This window comes from Ovis canadensis, chromosome 13 (assembly GCF_042477335.2).
Source record: "Ovis canadensis isolate MfBH-ARS-UI-01 breed Bighorn chromosome 13, ARS-UI_OviCan_v2, whole genome shotgun sequence".
In the NCBI taxonomy this organism is placed as follows: Eukaryota; Metazoa; Chordata; class Mammalia; order Artiodactyla; family Bovidae; genus Ovis; species Ovis canadensis.
The window spans coordinates 92,276,661-92,288,705 of record NC_091257.1 but is presented as its reverse complement, the minus strand read 5'-3'; the positions used below and the strand labels follow the sequence as shown (position 1 = coordinate 92,288,705).

Genomic DNA, 12,045 nt, shown 5'->3' with positions numbered 1-12,045 from the left:
AGGGACACTTCCTAGACTTTGCCGCCAGTCTTTTTGATGACTCCAAAATATTAAGTGACTTTCTGAGAGTACATACTTGAAAAGTGATTGTGCTTCTCATGGATTCGGCTCTTTATTTTTTGACTCTGAATTCCCTGCTCATTCAGTCACAGACCACCCCAGCCCCCACCTATTTTATTGCCTATAGAAGCCCTATTTAAGCCCCCATACTATTTTATTGCCTGAAAGCACACACAGGATTCAGCACACAGAAGCGGAACAGTCAACTGACCTGGCATAAAGCATCTTAACCACGTGCCCAGAGAGCTAAAGTATGTAATACAATTCTTAATTGCACTTTGCCCTAGTCCACAGTCTCCAACAATGTATTTCCAGGATTTGAGTCACGACATATGTTTCCTTCACTGGTGAGCTGGTGTTGCTTGGCCCAGTTCCAGCGAGCATCTGAGGCAGGACAGATTGGTCAACTGGTTTCCGCTTTTGTCCCAAGCATCTTAAGCGTTCAGGACCGATGATGCTTTTTGTTGCTGGTATCTGCATCTTTCTGTTTCCACTTCTCCACTCCTATTCAGAAGCGACTGGGCACAAAGCAAAGTCAAGTCAGGCCGTGTAAGATCACACACGTGGCTATGTTTCTGTGATTGGCCCGAAACCCAGTAGTGGTCCAGTTGCCCGGGCTCTGGACTCCCCGAGTCCCACCTCTTGGGCTCAGCTCTGTCCTAAGAGGCAGGAAGATGCCAGGAAGTTGTTTGCAGGGGGTTGGGACAAAAGGGCCTCCCTTCTTTCCCCCTTCCTCTCTCCCCTGCAGTCTTCCTGGTGGCCGGGCTGCCCTCTTCCCAGCACAGCCGGCTGGGCCGGGTTGGGTAGGGGAGGAGTTGTGGAGCGCCAGCACACACGCCATCTGTCTCCCTCCTTGCTGGCATCTCCCCGCTTCTGGCCACCTGCAGAAGAGCCGTCTCGAGCCTATTATGGGATGTAAAGGCGCTGGGCGCAGACACCATCTGCTTTCCATTCGTGATGTGCTGTGCACTAGCGGAGGGATGGGGCGGGGACTTCCTCTTTCTGTGCCTCAGTTTCTTGTCTGCAAAATGGGGATAATGGATTCCCTTATTCGTTCACCAGTTTCATTCTGAGTTGCCTGACATGTGGTCGGGATCATTCTAAGTCCTGGGGATACAACAGTGAACCAAGGCAAGAAGAGTCCCTGCTCTCATGGAATGGCCATCCTCGTAGGGGAGAGTTCCATGGTATGTCACGTGGCATTAAGTCCTCTGCAGGGAATAACGTAAGTTAAGGACGACAGGATGTTTTTGGGTGGCGGCTGCTATTTTAGTTGTTTCTTTGGATAAACAGCATCTTAGGTGACATTTAAGCAGAGACCTGGGTAAAGTTAAGAGTGAAAGACCAGTGGTATCTGGAGGGAAAGTATTCTAGGTAGAGGGTTGCAAGTGCCAAGGTCCTGAGGCCTGCGTGTGTTTGAGGAATAGCGAGAAGGGCACGGTGTCTGCATTGGAGAGTTTGAGAGGAAGAGCAGAAGGAAGCGGGGGTAGGAGGAAGATTGAAAGAGGCCAGATTAAATGAAGAAACATCTCGACAATGGAACGAGTCTGAGATTTTTAGAGAGCTCTTTTATTGCTGTGGAGCATACGTGTGGTGGATGTACTCACAGCATAACGAATTCTCCCATGTGTGTGTTCCCGAGATCAAGATTTAGAACCCTTCCGTCATTCCAGACAGCGCCCTCCTCCATCCGCTTTCCCAGTCGTGCCCCTTTGTGCAGCCAGAGGTAACCTCTGTGGCCAGGTTCTCTCATGAAAGGTTAGTTTTTTTTTGCCTGTTCTAGAATGTTCCACGAATGGAGTCACAAGGAGGCTTTTGTGTCTGCCTTCTTTCACTCTGCAGAACGTCTGTGAGATTCGTCCAGGTTGGAGCATGTGGCAGTACTTCCAATAGAATATTCAGTTTTAGTCTGAGTGGGATGCAGACCACGATGACGCGCACTCATCTGCATTTTGAACGGCTCTCCTTGGCCCTGTGACGGCGGAAGCCGGGAGGAGACCAGGCTGGGGGCTTGCGTGGGCTTCCCAGGGCTGCTGTCACAATGATCACAAGCTGGGCGGCTTGAAACAAAATGATTCTCTCACACTTCTGCCGCCCGAAGTCTCAGAGCACGGTGTCGGCAGGGCTCTGCTCCCTTCGAAGGCCCCTGGGAAGGGCCTCGCCTTTGCTCTTCTAGCTTCTGGAGGCTTCACGTGTTTCTGCCTTGTGAACCAGACCCTCAGTCTCTGGCTCCCTCTTCACTTGGCTGCCGTCCCTGTGTCCTGTCCTCTTCTTTTAAGGGCACGGAGCTAGTTGATTTCAGGCCCACCCTAATCCAGAATGAGAATGATCTCATCTTAATTTAATTAATTATATCTGTGAAGACCATTTTGAGATTCCAGGTGGGCGGGGCACTTGGGGAGACATGATTCAGCCCCCTTCGAGGGCTGCTGCAACCATCCAGGCAAGAGATGACAGCGGTGAGGATGGGGTGGTAGTGGTTTGAGGGTTCCGTCACCCAGTCATATCCGACTTTGTGACCCCATGGACTGTAGCCCGCCAGGCTTCTCTGTCTGTGGAATATTCCAGGCAAGAATACTGAAGTGGGTTGCCATTTCCTTCTCCAGGGAATCTTTCCCACCCAGGGATCGAACCTGCGTCTCCTGTGTCTCCAGCATTGGCAGGCAGATTCTTTACTACTAAGCCACCTGGGAAGCCCATATTATACATTAATACACTATATATCACCAAGGTATATAAGTAATATTGGCTATCAGAAAGTTTTACCGCTCTTTAAAAAAAAAACAAACTTTGAGTTTGAGAGGCTGTTGGATTCATGTAGAGTCCGATTGTCCAGCTGACAGCGTTTGCTGTGTGCTTGGCATTGGTGTATTAATGAGCAAGAGGAATCACAGATGACTCCAGGGTTTGGAGCCCAAACAGCTGGAAGAGTGGAGATATGATTTCCTGAAATGATGCAGGCTGGGTAGGAGCCAGGATGAGAGGTAAATAGAAAAGAATTTCCTTTTGGATGTATATGAGGTTTACGATGCCTGTTAGATTTCCAGGTGGGAATCAGAGATTTGAGTCTGGGGTGTAGGGAACCGAGGGGCCAGGCTGGAGATAGAAAGCTGAGTGTTTCTTCATAAAGGATGCTTAAAGAGGTGAGAGTGATGGGTCTGGATAAGGTAAGGTGGGGATAAGTGTGGGTGGAAGGAGGACCCGGGATCACACCAGGCATGGCTGCCATTAGAAGGCTGGGAAGCGGGTGAGGATGGCATGTCACCTGGATCAGTTCTGTGGATTAGGATGGTTTAAAGAGAGGATTCTCAAAAGTTCTTCCCATACTGCCTGGGGCATAATCTTATTAGAATAGTGAATAGCTCTGTGTGTGCTTGCTTTTTTTTTTTTTTTTAAATGAAAATAAAGTAAACAATAATCTAGGATGTTTGGGGTGAAGAGGAGGTGGTGGCTGTGACAGTCCTGTGAAAACTTCTTGATCCTGAACAAAGAGCCAGGCCTTTCTCCCGCCAAGCCCTGGGGGCGTCTGGAAAGCAGCCCTCACTCCCAGTCTCCCTCTCTCTGCCCAGAGCTGACATCACCAGGGCAGCCTGTGGGGAGCGCTGGCTCGGAGGACAAAGGCCCGAGTGTGAACGGTGTGGGGCCTGGCATATCCCAGCTGCTGCAGCCCCAATCCCCCGTCTGTGCCAGGCGTAGATGTGGGGCTGGGAGCCATGCAACTCCTGCCAGCGCAGGGCCCCAGGGTCCCTGGGACTCTGCTTCTCCAAGGAGAGTGTCCGCAAAGGTCCCTGAGAGGCAGTGGACGCAGGTCTGAGACTTGGGCCAGTGCTTCCGGCTCTTGAGTGCCAGTTTGCGCATCTGGAATGGGGATCTGGTTCATTCTTGGGCTGTGAGCATAGACTTTACTTGTGGGTGAAGCTGAGGTGCAGACCCTTAAGCATGGTAAGCGCGTGGTAAATGTTCTCTAGTCTTATTTGCCCTTGACTGTAAGCAGGGAACTTGTCTGCTTTCTTGAGCAGTTCCCCAGTGCTTGAACCGTGTCCAGAGCATCGTAAGCATGCATTGTGTATTTGTGGAATGAGTGAATGACTGATAGGAGGGGAGTCCCTTTTCCCAGGAGTCCAGTTCCATTTCCAGGCTGCTAGCATGCTGTTGAGGAGGAAGGCTGAGGCCCCTTCGTTGCAGTTTGCTCATTCACTCATTCATTCATTCACTGGGCCATGGTGAGCCCTAGTCACTGGACTAGGAACTGTGGCTTGGCTAGGGACAGCCCCTCACTAGGCACGGTGAGGTGTGTGTGAGAGACCATAGTAGACATGTGACTTGGCGCATTTCTTTCCCATGCGTGACTTTCTGCTTTAGTGCCCATAGATTCTCTGTAAGGAATGTCTGGTTTTGTTTTGTGTGTCATTCAAAGCTTTATATAAATGAGTTCACACCATACATACTCTTCTGTTTCCTTTTTTTGCTGCAGAGCATGTTTTTGAGGTTCACCCCTATTGCTATAGCGAGCTGTAGTTCTCCCGTTTTCACGAGTGCGTAGTGTACCATTGTAGAAAGCTACAGACATTTTTCAGGTTGCTTTCCATTGTTTGCTGTTATGAACAAGGCAGTTTTGAGTGTCCATGTTCCTGTGTCCTGGTGCGTGTGTGTGAGTTTCTGTAGATCAGGGGTTGGCGGACTTTTCTGTAAAAGGCCAGAGAGTAAATATTTTGGGTTTTGCAATTATAAGGTCTCTATTACAGTTACTCAGCTCTGCCATTATAGCTTGGATGCAGTCATGGACAGTATGTAAACAAATGAGTATGGCTGTGTTCCAATAAAAAATTTAATTGCCAAAACAGGATTTGGCCTCTGGGCTGTTGTTTGTCAACTTCTGATCTAGGGTTTGTGCTGGATTGTAGACCTTAAAATTTCTTCCTGTCCTCAGTGTTCTTAAGTTGCTTCCAAAGTGTTTGCATACAGCTCCGTTTTGCAAGTGTGTCCCACGATTATTTGAGGCTGACCAGACTCCTTGGCTGTCCTTGGCTAGTTCTGACAATCTCTTGTCCCTTTGCAGAGCTGCATGCTTCTCGGAGGTCGGAAGACCACGGACATCCCTCTGGAGGGCTACCTGTTGTCTCCTATTCAGAGGATCTGCAAATACCCCCTCCTCCTCAAGGTGAGTTGTTCCCCCTATTTCTTTGGCTGATTAAAATAATTTTACTGGAGTATAGTTGCTTTACAATGTAGTGTCTTTCCCTGATTTTGAACCAACAGAAAATTCAGCTCTGTCTGGCTTAAGCAAAAAATAAAGCTTGCTGGTTTAGGTAGCTGAGAAGCCTTGGGGCAGCGTTGGGTTTGGGCCAGGCTGCATCCAAGCCAGGGCCCTGCCACTTTCTTTCTGGTTCAGTTCCCGCTTCCCACCTTTCAGCTTTCTTTTCAGCGTGGTAGCAAGTGGCTGTGTTTGCTGCAGCCTTGCACCCTATCACGTTCAAAGACAATGGGGAAGAGAGAGCCTCATTTCCAGCAGTTCTGACAAAAGTCCTGAGAGTCGTTCAGGTTTTAGCCATCTGTGGCCAGGAGAATGTAGCATTAGGAATGCCTTGGGCCAGAGTCACGGTGCTTGAATTTGAACCAATTACAATACGTCTTTGCTTGTGCTATTTATCCGCCTCTCATTTGCCTGGACTTGCACATCTGGACTTGGGACCCCTGACCCAATCATGATGAGCTCTGATTGGCTGAGATATGGTCCAATGACAGTGAGCAGGGCAGTGTCGTGTTCTGATTGGCTGAGACCACAGTCAGGTGCTCCACCCCTGAACCATTCACCCGGAGCAAGTGAGCTCTGATTGGCACAGATGTGTGTCATGTGCTCCAGCCAATCCCTGGATAGCACAGGCCAAGTTCAGTGATGGAGAAGGAGGGAGCCCCTCACAAAGTCTGGGTTCTTTGTGGATGAGGGGTTGGGGTGGGGAGATGCTGGGTGGGTGAACCAGAGCCATCCATGCATCGGCTATCTCCTTCCCTGCCCACCCACATTTGACTGAGTCTTGGTCAGGCAGGCCAGGGAAAGGTGTGCTGCTTGCGTGAGGGCCTGAAAAGTCTTGATAATCAGCTTCAGAGTTGACTTCTGGGCAGATCCCCAACTGGGTGGATGGCTCTGCCACCATCCACTGCTTTCAGCCCAGGGATTTCAGCCCTTAGACATGGTGGCTGTTGGCCTGGGCCTGCCCTGGCTCCATCCCGAAGGCATTGCATCTGACAGCTGTTCTCTGGGGTCCCTGCTGGTGGATTAAGTTGGCTGGCGGTGCCTCATTCACACACCTGCTCACTGGGGCCACATGCATCTTTGCTCCATGAGCTGAAAGGAAGAGGGGAGCGGGGAAAGTACTGAGGTGGCCAAAAAGTTTGTTCATGTTTTTCCATGATATGTAATGGAAAAATCCAAATGAAATTTTGGCCAGCCCGATACTAGGATATTCTTGAACATGCCTTTCTGCTGGAGGTGATGGGTGACCCTTGAGCCTCTGAGTTGGACCAGAGTCTTTTGGTGTGGCCGTGTAACCTTGGGGCTTCCCCGTGCCTCAGTTTCCCATCTGTAACACAGTGTTTGTATTAATAGTGTACGGGTAGGGTTGATACCTTGATCAAACATTTATTTACTTAATTCTTAACTCAGTGAGGTAGGCACTGGGATCAGCCTCATTTTTGAGATGAGGCCCCGAGGCAGAGAAAGGAAGTGGCCCGTTTAAGGCCATACATTAGGTAAGCAGCAGGGGCCGTGGTTGGAACCCCGGGCAGTCTGAGTCTAGAGTTCTGCCCCCTAACCGTCAGGCTACGCGGCCTATTGAGAAGCACTTTGGAGAGTCTAAACTGCCAAAGTGCTGGTGTGTCGGGGGTGCTGACCTTCTCAGTTCCTTAGGCGGGGTCTGGGGAAGGTTGGTAGCCTTGTGTTTTGTGGCTCAGTGGCTGGTCTGCCCCTTCTTTCCTGGATTTCAAATCCTTGAATATATGACCCATTAGAAGCATCACCAGCTATGGCCCCAGACTCCAGCCAAGGTTCCCTAGGTATTAATGTTTTGGTTTCTGGATCTTGGGAAAGTCTAGGATTCCAGTGGCCACTTGGAGAGGCAGTTTCCGTCTTTTAACAAGCCGGGGGGCTGGACCTGTGTCTCCCTGTGGCCTCTAAGGTCGCGATGTGAAGTCCAGGTGTGTCTGGGACCTGCTCAGCCCCAGGGGCTGCAGTCTGGTGGAGCTGCTGGGCTCTGGTTTCCCTGAGCAGAGAGAGAGACAGAACCCACTGGCAACTGATGCAGGATTAACTGCCCACAGGAAACAGTGAGGAAGCAGGGCTGTGGGTTTCCCTCCAGACCAAATGGCTGTTTACACTCCCTGTTTCCTCCGTCTCCAGCTGTGTTTATCCGGGGCTCAGAGAGCACTGGGGGCCAGCCAGCAGGGCCTGAGATTCCTGCGGGGCCATGCCATGCTCCCCGCCCGGCACAATTGCTCAGAGTGTCCTGGCCTTTGGCACCCGCAGCTGGAATGTTTGCATCAGAAAACAGCTGGGGTGGAGGGGAACTCTTCGTACCCCTCCTGAGTTCCTCCGTCCTGTCACATTTTCCAGCAGATTTCCAGAGATGATCCCACGAGCGTGGAGCAGCTGAGCCCCAGTCCTCTGTCCTGCCCCTGCCCCCTCCAACTCTGACGCCCTCGCAGCTGTCCCTGTGGCCTTCTGTCTGAGCCCCCTTGTTTAGCTGGACTTTGAATTGAGGAGGCGAACAGGGTTGAGGAGCCTGGGTGGGAAGGGGGAAGAAGCAAGAATGAAAGCCTCTTTTGGGAACTGCCCCAAAAAGCTGAACTTGAATGTTGCCTAAGAATAGCCGGAACATTCTATTTCAGCCTGCAGCCCAGGCCTGGGATAGACAGTTGGCATTTTCAGGCTTTGTTGAGTTTTCCATCAGCGTCTCCAGGAGAATGATTCAGGCTTGGGTTGATGCCCCCGGGGCTCAGATGGCAGGTGCCCGAGGGGAGACCCACTGACACCAACCCTTGTGGGTGCCACCGGATGACGTGCATGTCTTACGTTGCTCGCTGAATACCAGCCCCTGCCACAGCTCAGGACTGCAGTCACGAGCAAGACAGACCCAGGGCCTGCCCCTCGGAGCTCTCCGTCTGGGACTGGACCCACGTCCGTAGTGGAAACGAGGTTGAGCCCAGCAGGGGGCAAAGTGAGGATGCCCATCTGTGCCCAGGGGACAGCTGCCCCTCCAGTCCCCTCTTCACTTTGCCTCCTGCCTCTCTGACCCCTCCCTCTCAGTCTCCTTTGCCGCTTCCTCGCCTTCTAGGCCTCCAAGCGTAGATGGGCCCCCAGCCTCTGTCCACGGGCCTTTCTCCATCTACACTCGTGTCTGTAGTAGCCTCGACCGTTCTGTGCCCCTCCTTCTTAAAGTTGACTCAACAGTTGTGCAGCCATCTCCAGCACAGTAATTTTAGAACACTTTCATCACCCCCGAGAGAAACTCTGGATTCACGAGCAGCCACTTCCCTTTCCCTTCCGGCCCCCCCCCCCCCCCCCCGGCCCCCAGCAAGCGCTCATTTACTTTCTGCTCCTGCGATTTTGCCTGCTCTGGACATTTCACGTGAGTGCAGTCATATAATGTGTAGTTCCTCTCCTGTCTGGCTCCTTTCAGTTAGCAGAGTGTTTCCAAGGCCCATCCACGGCGTCGTCCATCACACCTTTATTCCTTTTTATGACGGAATGAGATTCCCTTACCGCGTTCTGTATATCCGTTCATCAGTTGATGGGCGCTTGCATTGTCTCCACTTTCTGGCTACTGTGCACATCCACGTAGAAGTTTCGAGGTGGACATCCCCATGGCTTTGGACCCCTGTCTCTGTCCAGTGACTTCCAGCCTGCACCTCTTGCCTAAACTGTGTGCTTGTTCGTCTTGCCACTGGCTTCTCCACCTGAATGTCTGACAGGCATCTTCTGCCTATCACAGCTAAAACCAAAGGCTGGACTCTCCCCTTCCTCCAGACCTGCCTCCCTTCCTACCTGCCCCCTTGTCTTCACCTCTGTAAGTGGTCTGATCAGACCTCTTGGGCGCAAGCAGGGAGCCACCTTTGGGGACCACTGCTGCAGGGCTGTGGTGTCAGGGATGCGGCTCAGAGTCTCTGCTCAAGGTAGAGCCTTGGGGCCCTGCACTGACTCTGGTGTCTTCCACACCTCCCACGCCTGCCGGCGGGTGACAGAGCTGTCACCCACATACAGCCCGAGGACCTCGCCATTCGGTTGTCACCTCTGTTTGCTTGGCCGTCAGGAGTGGGGTCCCCTGGGGATGGTCCGTGGTCCATCTCTAAGGCAGTGTCGACATCAGTTCTTGGTGCCGGGGGATGACCGGGGAGGGGTGTGTTTCTCAGAGCGTGGGCCGTGTACCGCTTGCAGCTCGCCAAAGTGTTTTAGGTCGCACAGGAGAAAACTTTCTGTCGGGGTGGGTGCTGGGGGAGGGGAGAAGACAACTCCAAACGGTGAATCACATGGTGAAGATGGAACTTTCTTAGCAAATCCCCCCTGTCTTCCCGATTACCTCCAGAAAGCCACAGTTGGTGCTGCCTTGGTTCAGTCAGTTCAGTCGCTCAGTCGTGTCCGACTCTTTGCGACCCCATGGACTGCAGCACGCCAGGCTTCCCTGTCCATCACCAACTCCAGGAGTTTACTCAAACTCATGTCCATTGAGTCAGTGATGCCATCCAACCATCTCATTCTCTGTCATCCCTTTCTCCTGCCTTCCAATCTTTCCCAGCATCAGGGTCTTTTCCAGTGAGTCAGTTCTTCTCATCAGATGGCCAAAGTATTGGAGTTTCAGCTTCAACATCAGTCCTTCTGATGAACATTCAGGACTGACTTCCTTTAGGATGGATTGGTTGGATCTCCTTACAGTCCACGGAGACTCCCAAGAGTCTTCTCCAACACCACAGTTCAAAAAAGTATCCATTCTTCAGTGCTCAGCTTTCTTTATAGTCCAACTCTCACGTCCATACGTGATGTGATGTTCATTCATTTACCAGTCACTTATTGAGCAACTGTTATGTGTCAGGCATTATACTAAGAGCTGGAGACAGAATAAACAAAAGCTTCCCAAATCCTTTCCTCTGTGTTCTGACATTCTGCGGGGTGGGGTGAGGGGACGGAGTGGGAGAGGAAGAGACAGACAACAAATGAATGAACAGGGCATGTATATGAGTGTTTAGATGGAATGATTGCAGTGGGGATTAGTAAGGTCCAGGAGTGATAAAGGGAGAAAGTGACATTTGTGCAAAGACCTCAAGGAAGTGAGGAAGGGGGCTATACAGGCATCTGGGGGAAGAGTCTTTCAGAGAGAGGAGCCAGTGCAAAGGCCCTGAGGCAGGGGTGCATCTGAGGAACAGCTAGGAGGCCTGTGTGAGCAGAGGGGAGGACTTGAGGGGGAGAGTGGGGGAGTGAGGTTAGTGAGGTGATGGGCCCGGGTTACGCGGGGCCTTGTGGGGTCTTGTCTGCTCTGAGTGAGGTGGGCAGCATGGGAAGGTTTTGAGCAGAGGAGAGACAGGATCTTAGTTCTCATGGGATCCCTCAGGCTGCATACGGAGAATGGACGATGGGGTGATGAAGGTGGAGGTGGGGGGCGGTGCACTGATGTGAGTGGTCCTGGACCAGGGCGGTGGCGGGGGAGATGGGTGCATTTAATGACAGTCGCCTTTTGCCCATTTTCTATTGGATAGTTCCCTTTTGTATCGATTTGCCAGAGTTCTGTCTCCATTCTGGCTACCTTGGGTCATCTCTGCGGAATTCTTCCCTGACCCTGAGGTTATGAAACGAGTTCCTCATCTGCTGGGGTTCTGGCGTTGTCACCAACTTGCCAAGGAGACACAGGAAGTCACAGGTCTCTTTACTGTGGCCCCCGTTGCCCCAGCTCCCTGAACCGCAGTGCCCACCCTGCATCTCGCCTCGTGGGCTGAGCACCGACACCTTGCCCACAGATGCTTCAGCACCTCCGGCCGCACCAGCTCTTTCCGGTGTGCTGAACAATGATAGCCTGGGGCCGCTTGACTCCCTTTGGGTGGGACACCTGCTCTTACCCACTCCTTTCAAAGCCAAGCTGATTCTTGATCTTGCCAGGGACCCTCCCAGATCACCCTTCCTGGGAGTGCTGCCCGAGTCCTGCTTTCTGCCACACTCTGCATAGTGGTTAAGGGTCTGACTTTGGGGACTTCTCTGGTGGTTCGGTGGTTAAGAAGCCGCCTTCCGATGCAGGGGTTACAGGTTCGATCCCTGGCTCGGGAATTAAGATTCCATACACCATGGGGCAACGAAGCCTGGGTGCCTCAACTAGAGAGCCTGCGTGCTGTAAACTACGGAGCCTACATGCTCTGGAGCCCGTGTGCAACTAAGGCTGGATGCAGCCAAAAATAGATAAATATTAAAAAAGAGAGAGAATTTGAGTTTGGAAATCTCGCTCCACCTCTCCTTAGCTGTGTGACTGAGGGTAAGTTGCTGGACCTCTCTGTGCCCCCATTACCTGATCTGTAAAATGGGCATGGTCTCATCTAAGGGGGTGGCCACCACTGAGGTCAGCCAATTTTTGTTGTCCGGTGGAAATGCAGACCCATGGTGACCGGAACTTCTGCTTTGCTGAGAGAGCCTGGCAACAGCATTTGGCCTGCCGGGGCAGGATGGTGACCCAGGCTCTGATACAGTCCTGCCCTACGCAGCCAGGAGACCAAGGCTCAGAAGGGGGAGGTGACTTGCCCAAGGTCACATAGCCTATCCTGGTCAAAGCCAGAATGGGAACTCCCAGACCTGAGCCCTTTCCTGCTGCCTTCTCCTCTATCTCCCCAAGCAGAAGGAAGGAGTTTAAAAGACCCACATGCATTATTTTTCTCCCATTAATTCCTCATCCAAGGGGGTACAGTTTATGCAGCAGGGGCTGGAACTGTTAACATCGGAAACACATTGGCATGAAA

General features: G+C 52.0%; 1 protein-coding gene across 1 annotated transcript in view; it reads left to right on the top strand.

The window, feature by feature from the left end:
• PREX1 (phosphatidylinositol-3,4,5-trisphosphate dependent Rac exchange factor 1) overlaps positions 1–12,045 on the top strand; it is a 178,537-nt gene that overhangs the window by 88,866 nt on the left and 77,626 nt on the right. The window contains exon 5 of the mRNA XM_069548769.1: positions 5,120–5,221. Coding sequence (XP_069404870.1) covers positions 5,120–5,221 — 102 coding nt within the window. The remainder of the gene's footprint in view (positions 1–5,119; positions 5,222–12,045) is intronic.